Source organism: Sinocyclocheilus grahami, unplaced genomic scaffold, assembly GCF_001515645.1.
Source record: "Sinocyclocheilus grahami isolate Dianchi unplaced genomic scaffold, SAMN03320097.WGS_v1.1 scaffold133.1, whole genome shotgun sequence".
Lineage (NCBI taxonomy): Eukaryota > Metazoa > Chordata > Actinopteri > Cypriniformes > Cyprinidae > Sinocyclocheilus > Sinocyclocheilus grahami.
In genome coordinates, this window is record NW_015505312.1 from 1,187,592 (window position 1) to 1,196,966 (window position 9,375).

General features: G+C 35.5%; 2 protein-coding genes across 2 annotated transcripts in view; both read left to right on the forward strand.

Moving 5' to 3' along the window:
- The first annotated feature begins 58 nt into the window (after nt 1-58).
- gtse1 (G-2 and S-phase expressed 1) lies at nt 59-6,898 on the forward strand. Its single transcript, XM_016279740.1, has 11 exons — nt 59-110; nt 393-450; nt 845-1,478; nt 1,559-1,720; nt 2,298-2,439; nt 2,780-3,178; nt 4,533-4,602; nt 5,130-5,345; nt 5,452-5,737; nt 5,823-5,939; nt 6,563-6,898. The coding sequence occupies exons 1-11, from the start codon at nt 89-91 to the stop codon at nt 6,656-6,658; spliced, it is 2,202 nt and encodes a 733-aa protein (XP_016135226.1). The 5' UTR covers nt 59-88; the 3' UTR covers nt 6,659-6,898.
- Nucleotides 6,899-7,027: 129 nt separating this feature from the next.
- Nucleotides 7,028-9,375, forward strand: part of actr6 (actin related protein 6) — a 3,944-nt gene continuing 1,596 nt past the window's right edge. The window contains exons 1-7 of the mRNA XM_016279738.1: nt 7,028-7,237; nt 7,339-7,456; nt 7,544-7,612; nt 7,697-7,820; nt 7,897-8,032; nt 8,111-8,167; nt 8,244-8,342. Of these exons, the coding sequence (XP_016135224.1) occupies nt 7,170-7,237; nt 7,339-7,456; nt 7,544-7,612; nt 7,697-7,820; nt 7,897-8,032; nt 8,111-8,167; nt 8,244-8,342 (671 nt within the window). The 5' untranslated portion in view covers nt 7,028-7,169. The remainder of the gene's footprint in view (nt 7,238-7,338; nt 7,457-7,543; nt 7,613-7,696; nt 7,821-7,896; nt 8,033-8,110; nt 8,168-8,243; nt 8,343-9,375) is intronic.

Sequence of the window (9,375 nt, forward strand, 5' to 3'; positions counted from 1 at the left end):
TACTAGCAGATGGAAAAAAAACGGAAACACATGAACTGTAAACTAATGTTAGCAGGACTTTGGCCGCCGTTTGTTTTCCTGGCTGAAGATGGCGTCTCTCACTCACCGTGGTAATCATCTTTTTATTTCATTACAGTATCTCTAAACTCCCCTTACAAAAAGTACTTGAGTGTTACAGTGATACTAGCAGATGGTAATGCAGTGGTTAACCATGGTAAAAACACTAGCATGGTTCATGTCCAAAAGACCAACAACAGTATTTAAACATTTTTTTGTAAGTGTACTGTAACAAGCCACAGAAAATAAACACTGATTTGGCATGTGTAAACATACTTTAAAATATAATTTTATCAGTGTTTTTCTTTGTATTAATTAGTGTTTTTTTCTTCTAGATTTTGTTTCACTGGCTGAAGAGAAATTTGACTTTGACGTTTCATTGTCACCTGCAAGGTTTGTTTTCCATGTTCAATATGTTCAAGGCAGTGAACATACTAAATTAAAACCATTAAAAACTAAACTTGAAACACAAAAATAAAACAAAAAAACTGAAGTGACAATGAGTTCCTACAAATACTAAAATTAAAATAAAACTCAAGCTGAATAGAACAAAAATACAACTAATAAAAATGACACAAGCACATAACAAAATTACTAATACTTGACCTTGATATGATGAACAGATTTAATTTGGTTAAATGGTTTGGTTTGGAATGACATGAGAATGAGTACATAATGAAAGAATTGTATTATTTCCTTTAATGTGTGCTATACAATAAGAATTATGTTTTTTTTTTACATATATATTTTATGATGATATACATCATGTGGAAATGTTCTTTCATAGTTCTAAAGGAGATTACGATGTTGAGGATGAGGTTTTCATGGTCAGTCATAAAGAGAAACGCATTTCTCATGGAGTGGAGATTCATGTGACGGACAGTATAAGCAGCGGCCCGTCTCTGGGAGAAGAGCCCAGCTGGAGTCCGCTTACAGGAGAGAAGTTTGATGAAATCTGCAAAGAGGCTCAGCTACTCGCCAGCCACCTCGAGCAAACCGTCATAGATTCTGTAGCGGAGAGCAGTATCGTTTCCTCGAGCCAAGCCGAGGAGACGGAGACATTTGAGCTGGACAGCACAGTCAAACTGAACATGTTTAGCAAGCCAGCTGATGTTCTGAGTCCCATCAAAAGAGAGACCTTTCTTGTGCAGGACAGCCCGATGAAGCAGCTTCCACCTGCCATTCAGAAGCGTATGCTGAAGGCTAACGGGACGGCCGGGTTTGGTAAGCCACGTCTCAGTACATCGAGTCCAGTCAGGCCCGCTGTGACACAGCCTAAGATGGCTACTAGAGGCAAAGCCCTTGTGGCTAGTAGTGGGGTGTTACCCAGGAAACCCACAGCACAAGGGAACTCGCGACATTCCTCCAGCACCAAACTGCCACCGGCTACTAAAACTAGGCTTCCTCCTCCTCTCAGCAAAGTATGAGCACTTCCCTCTTTATTTATAGATTGTTAGTGTTTAACATTAAGATTTACTTTGACTGTATCAATGTTTTTCAGGGTAATTTTGGGCTAAAGCGCAGTCCCAGCAGTAGAAACACAAGGAGAGCTGGTTCTTCTGAAGACCTTCTGTCCGATAACACCAGTGTTGCTTCTGATGTCAGTGATTCGTCCTTTAACACTAGTTTACCAAGAAGAAGCAGCATTCCGGCCCGGAACAAGGTAAAAGGAGCTGCCACTGTTGTATATTGTTATTTTCTTTAAGAACTTTTGATAATACGGTTATGTAACTGTTGATAATATCAAAAATGCAGTAAAAACAGTAATATTGTGAAATATTATTAGAATAAAAACGTTTTCTAATATATTTTCAGCAGTCACGCGATCCTTTGGAAATCATTCTTACATGCTGATTTGCTGCTCTAGAAACATTTCTTATTATTAATGTTGAAAAAAAGTTGTGCTAATTAAAATTGTGGAAACTGATATACTTTGATTAATAGATTTATATTAGAATAGAATTTATTTGAAAAACAACAGAACTTTTTTGTAACATTTATAAATGTTTTTTTTTCTGTCAGTTTAGATCAGTTTAATACATTTTTGCTGAATAAAATAAATTTCTTTAAAAAAAAATTTACTGACCCTAAACTTTTGAACTGTAGTGTAGGTTGTAGAATAGGTATGTTTTGTCATTTAGTGTAATTTATTACCAAAATAAGAGGATGTACACCATTGGTAATTGGTTATTACAGATTTTCAAAAATGATATATTTAAACGTTTTTCTATATCATTTAGACAGAATTGCGAGCTCCATCTGCTCTTAAAGCTCCTTCACTTCAGAACTCAAGAGTTGTAGACAGGAGGAGAAACACTTCATCCTCTTCCTCATCTGTGTCCAGCATCAACTCTAGTCTAACTGTCTCTCCAGGAAGTAAAGGTGACCTTTTTATACCTTTATCATATAATGCTTATAGTTCATATTTAATAAAAATAGTAATTTAATAGCCTTGAAATTTGAATTTCAAAAATTTCAAAAGGAATACCCATTTTTATACTGTACTTTATGATGTTGTGATGCCTAAATCCACATTTAAAAGTATTTATGTTTTTTTTTTTTCTTTTAGATAATTTTTTTTATTATGAATCAATTGTTTACAGGACCATATACATATTAAGAAAGTAAATGACTAAAATGCAAGTGATATACCTGAAAACTTGTTGGGTATCTACTGCCATCTGCTGGTTATGTTAACATCTCATCTTCTTCCTCTCACCAGCTAAACTGAATTCCTCCCTGAACTCCAGCACTAACAGCATCGGCGCTCGTTCACACAGCAGTGTGAGCAGGTTGCCAAGTTCTAGTCGCAAATCCTCTGTCGTCACCAGAAACCCAGAGCCCCCTGTCAGCAGACGGACCTCCATCTCTACACAGGGGAGGAGGGCGTCTGAACTCCATCCCAGACCTGTTAAAGCTACACCCCTTAAGAAAACAGATCCATTACCGCCTCCACAGCTTCAGACCCCAGCACAAAATACAGTTGAAAAGACCACCTCTACATCCAGCATCCCTGCATCTGCTGCTAAGATGGGAAGTGCTCTCAGAGGAAACCCCGAACTCAAGGTCCCAGTGGTGCCAACACCCACAAACTCCCTGAAGGGAGTTCGCAGATCAGAGGGTGAGAAAAACACAGTCATGTTAATGAATAGGAACTACTAGGATGAATCTCTCTAAACCTGTCAAGAAAAATCAGAATGAGCTTTATTGCCAAGTATGTTTACACATACGAGGAATTTGTTTTAGTGACAGAAGCTTCCACAGTGTAACAGAATGACAGTGACAAGACAGGACATAGATAATAAAATAAAATATATAAATATATATCATATTAGTAAATATAGATAATATACAAAATAGACAATGTGCAAAAACACAATATATAATATTGACAATTATGTATGTTACAATTAAATATACATATTTAGCCTATGGAAAATTAAGCCTCTTAACACTTTTTGCTTTGAGACATTTTCTTGTCAACAAATTATCTTTATCATAATAAAAAACATATGTGTGACCCTGGAGCACAAAACCAGTCATAAGTAGCACAAGTATATTTGTAGCAATAGCCCAAAATACATTGTATGGGTCAAAATGATCAATTTTTCTTTTTTGCCAAAAATCATTAGGATATTAAGTAAAGATCATGTTCCATGAAGATATTTTGTAAATTTCCTACCGTAAATATATCAAAACTTAATTTTTGATTAGTAATATGCATTGCTAAGAACTTCATTTGGATCAATTTAAAAGACTATTTTCTCAATATTTAGATTTTTTTGCACCCTCAGATTCCAGATTTTAAAATAGTTGTATCTCGCCAAATATTGTCCTATCCTAACAAACCATAGATCAATGGAAAGATTATTTATTCAAAATAAATAACCTCGAAAAATTTATGACTGTTTTTTTTGGTCACACATAAACTAAGAGATCTTTTTTTTTAAATGTAGAAAAAAAAAGAAAAGAAAACTGTTGTCTAAATATTGAATGTTTACAATTAATAATTTTTAATTCATTCTTAATACCTCTGATGAATTCCTAATTATTTGACTTATGTAATACAGTATTTAAAATTAATGTTTAATATACTTAATATTACATTAATACTTAAATTACAATTACATGTCATATGGCATAATATTTCTGTTTTTATATATTTTATTTCTATATTAACATAATTTATGTAACATTAATTTAAATATTGTATTATGGTAGTATTTGTTGCAACACCTTATATTTACTCTGATTTGAATGACTTAAAATAATGAACATTTTTATGAAAATAATCTCATGATTAAAAAAATAATCGAAATGGTTCTACAAAAATGAATAACTTTTTAAAGCTGAATGCACTTATTCTTTTATTTTGATTTTGGGGTGAAATATGACCTGAACGTTGACCTGAATGTTTTTGGAGATTTAATCAGGACATTTCTGCATTAAGTCATTAACTTTTATCGATTTTATAGTTTCCTCCTCACCTGACGTCCCTCGTATCATGAAGCCAAAGAGTTTATTGACTGCATGCAGTATGGAGAGGTAAAATTGTAATATATTCTCATAACTTCTTATTTCTTTTGGAGGATTCTCTTGTTTTTGACACATGTCTTTGCAGTATTCCTGATCATCTATTCGGTCCTCCATTGGGCCTCCTGACGCCCTCAGCTATGGGCAGCAAACTGCGGAGACCATCAGCTCTTCCCACCCCAGTCAACCGCCGGATCTCTGGCATCCCTGCACTCACACCCAAGACTGTGTCACGTCTGAGTAAACCTTCAAATAACTTTTTAAAGCTGAATGCACTTATTCTTTTATTTTGATTTTGGGGTGAAATATGACCTGAACGTTGACCTGAATGTTTTTTGGAGATTTAATCAGGACATTTCTGCATTAAGTCATTAACTTTTATCGATTTTATAGTTTCCTCCTCACCTGACGTCCCTCGTATCATGAAGCCAAAGAGTTTATTGACTGCATGCAGTATGGAGAGGTAAAATTGTAATATATTCTCATAACTTCTTATTTCTTTTGGAGGATTCTCTTGTTTTTGACACATGTCTTTGCAGTATTCCTGATCATCTATTCGGTCCTCCATTGGGCCTCCTGACGCCCTCAGCTATGGGCAGCAAACTGCGGAGACCATCAGCTCTTCCCACCCCAGTCAACCGCCGGATCTCTGGCATCCCTGCACTCACACCCAAGACTGTGTCACGTCTGAGTAAACCTTCCCAGGTCACAGAGCGCTCATCGAGCTCCAGCCAAGCGGCCACTCATTCAAAGTGGTACTTTTGGCCCTTAAACTGCATCTAAATCTAAACCGAAATCTCTGATGTTCCATAGCTTGTCACAATCTCTTTATATGTATAAAGTCAAACTTTGCATTTACAGCCCAGAAAACATGAAGGAAAATGAGCGTCAGGAAGAAAAGCAAACTTCAGTGTCCAATGAGGAAACCTGCCCTCCAGCTGACCTCCAGCCCTGCTCCCTGGTCTTTAATATGGAGGATGAGCCTGAGGAACCTCCTGCCTGTGAGCCAGCAGTTGTGGAGAGTCCCTCTGATTCGCCTTCATGTGATCCAGAGCCTCCTCAAGTCGACATCAAACCCCCAGCACTTCCAAGCTCAGTGGACACTCAAAAAGACCTGCAGATCTCAGAGAAAAAGGAAGTTAAAGAGGTGAAATGAACTCTATTTGGAGTGTTTTTTTATTTTACTTGTGTTAGAAGAAACTTCAACAGATCTGAAAATGTTACAATTGTAGGTTTTGCTTGTGGACGCACCGGCACCAGCACTTCAGCCATCAGAAAAGCTGCTAATTGATCTCTCCAATACCCCAGACCTGATCAAGACTTCCTCTGGAAAGCCTTGGGGAGGACAGGTGAGAGGAAAGATTTTTTTATTTATATATATATATACACACACTCACACATACATATACATATATATGCACATATACACATACATACATATGTATATATATGCACTACCGTTCAAAAGTCTCCAATGCTCACCAAGGCTGCATTTATTTGATCAAAAATACAGTAAAAACAATAATATTGTGAAATATTGCATTTTAAAATGTTATTAATTTAAGCAGTCATTACTCCAGTCTACAGTGTGACGCAATCCTTCAGAAATCATTCTAAAATGCTTATTTGATGCTCAAGAAACATGAGTTATTATCAGTATTGAACAGTTGTGCTGATTTATGTTTTTTGGAAACCATGATACATGTTTTTTCAGGATCCATAGATGAATAGGGAGCTTAACAGCACTTATTTGAAAAAAACAAATGTGTTAGAACATTATAAATGTCACTTTTAATCAATCTAATGTGTCCTTAGTGAATAAAGATAGTAAAATCTTTTTTTTGTTTGTTTTTTTAAATTATTGACCCCAAACTTTTAAACGGTAATGTGCATTCTTATATTGCTTTCATTCTTCAGGTACTTATAATGTTTATTTAAATTAATTAGTAATTATTGGCTTCTTTTTCTCTAGTTAATTGATCTGAGCTCACCTCTTATAAAGTGGAGTCCAGAGGACAAGAAAGAAAATGCTGAGAATGCAGCTCCACTGATTGACTTGTCTTTTTAGAGGACCTGCAAAATTTACTGTGAACTGTACCAAGAAAAAAATTAACTGGAGCATTTCATACTGTTTAATACTGTTGAAATTAATTTAAGAGGGAGCATGGATGCTGCTGTGCTTTAATAGCCTGTGTGTTTTTATTTGTGTTGTCTGTCTGACATGATTGTATGTAATTATGGTGATCTGCAGTATTTTAGAAATCATAGTTGTATTTTCCCCAAAAGGTACAAATAAATGTTCAATTTACGTCTGCCATTGCTTTGGGTTTTTGGTTACATTTTGGAGAAGGACTCGTGGCATTGTGGGAAATCTGTCTCTCACACAAACGTCCTCCTATACGGTAGGGGGCGGTATTCAGGTACTGTTTTCATACTTTAAGCATCTGAAGCGTAGAAGAAGACGCCCATTGAGTGCCATGTTCATTTGCCAAATGTTTACTTAAAATTCTAAATTAAAAATGCGCTTTGCTTGATCATTTACCTTAATACATTTGTACAATTCAACTTGTGATGTTAAAATGTCAACGCTCGTCTTAGACAATGGCGCGTACTTCGCTAAAATCGGGTACAGTCATGAGAAAGTCAGGTACAGTGTATTTGTATGCATTCCTCATTGTTTAAAACATATTCTATTATGTGATTTACGTTCGTTATATTGAGCTAAGCACCGATTTTTTTTTTCTTTAGTGTTATCCCAAATTGCCAATTCCGTTCGAAGACCTCCAGACTGAAAACATTCACTGCTAATCAGCTGGATGAAATCAAAGATCCGTCTGGACTCTTCTACATCCTTCCTTTTCAAAAGGTATGGCCTCGATATTAATTATAAACTTCTCTGCAAGCTATATAAAGCGAATTGTGTCTTAGGTCATCTCTTCTGCATCTATATCAGGGGTTCCTTGTAAACTGGGATGTGCAGCGCAAAGTCTGGGATCATCTGTTTGGAAAAGAGATGTTTAAGGTACTTGAATGATTACAAACATACGTTTTCAGTTTCATAAATGTGCAGTATGAGATATTCAGCCTGTGCACAATATGTTTGCAGGTGGACTTTGCAGATACCAACATTGTGATAACAGAACCGTACTTCAACTTCAGCTCAATTCAGGAATCCATGAATGAGATTTTATTTGAAGAATATCAGTTCCAGTCAGCACTCAGAATTAATGGTAAGTTTATTGTTCTAAATTTAGATTAGAACACTACCAGGTGATTTTATCAATCTGATGAAATTAAATTTTTCAGCTGGATCTTTGAGTTCTCATCGGTACTTCCATGAGAATAACTCCGAGCTGTGTTGCATTGTGGTGGACAGCGGCTTCTCCTCCACGCACATTGTTCCCTATTGCAGAGGAAGAAAGATGAAGGAGGGCATTTGCAGGTGAGTGCTAATTATCCTAATGCTGTATAATTCTATATGCACTGAAGATCTTTTTATTAATCTCTTTGCACTTCCTAGGATAACTGTAGGAGGAAAGCTGCTCACCAACCATTTGAAGGAGATCATTTCATACAGGTATGCTTTGCACCATTTAAATACGTAAATTCTCTGTCAGTTCTTTGTTAAAGCTTGTGACAATTTTGTATTAAAGGCAGCTGCATGTGATGGATGAGACTTATGTGATCAATCAGGTCAAGGAAGATGTGTGTTATGTGTCACAAGATTTCTGCAAGGACATGGAGATTGCACAGTAAGTTTGGATAAACTGGATTGCTGTGCATATACTGTTAATAAATAAACATACATACATACATACAGTATAAACACAAAAGTAATACTTTTATTCAGCAAAGATGCATTAAACTGATCAAAAGTGACCGTAAAAACTTTTATAATTTTACAAAACATTTTTATTTTTAAAATGAATGCTGTTCTTTTGAACTTTGTATTCATCAAAGTGTTCTGAAAAACATGCATCACGGTTTCCAGTAAAATATTAAACAGCGACTGTTTTCAACATTGATATTACGAAATGTTTGAGAAAAAACTCTTGACCAGGGGCACATCAGGTAATCACAAGTTTAGACTATGCGTGCTCCAGAGAGGGAACAAAATGTCAAAAACAAAAAGTGGATCCCATTGCAACAAAAAACAGAAAAATCCTCATCCAGGCACTCGCATAGCAAGCAAAGTAAAAAGCCTTAAATTCTAAGACAGGGCTACATATTATAAAAACACCAACGCGTATCAGCCCAAGCAGGTCTCTTGTCAGGGTCTTAAACAATAGAGAGTAAGAAATGGTTAAATAGATACACCTGTGACTATACATTTTCAAGATCTAACCAATAGATGTCCCTTAGGAGTTTAAGAGCTTTCTCAAAATAAATACACCTGTGATTATACATTTTTAGGATCTAACTACTAGATGTCTCTTGGGTATTTACAAATGTATCATCTTGGGTAAACCATCCAAAAATAAAAATACAATATCACAAACTATCCCAAAGGACATAACAGTGGGAAAAAAATATATATATACATACGTGGAGATAGACTTAGATGGTTAAAACAACAAGAAACGGATTGGATACATAAATTAGATGCTCTCTTATATCCTGGTCTCAAAGATATTGATTTTCTCCATTTCTGTAATTGTTAGATTTGATTGTAGGTGCTTTTTATTGGTTTTTGTTCAATTGTTTTGTGTGTGTATATGTGTGTGTGTGTGTGTGTGTGTGTGTGTGTATATGTGTATATATATATATATATATATATATATATAT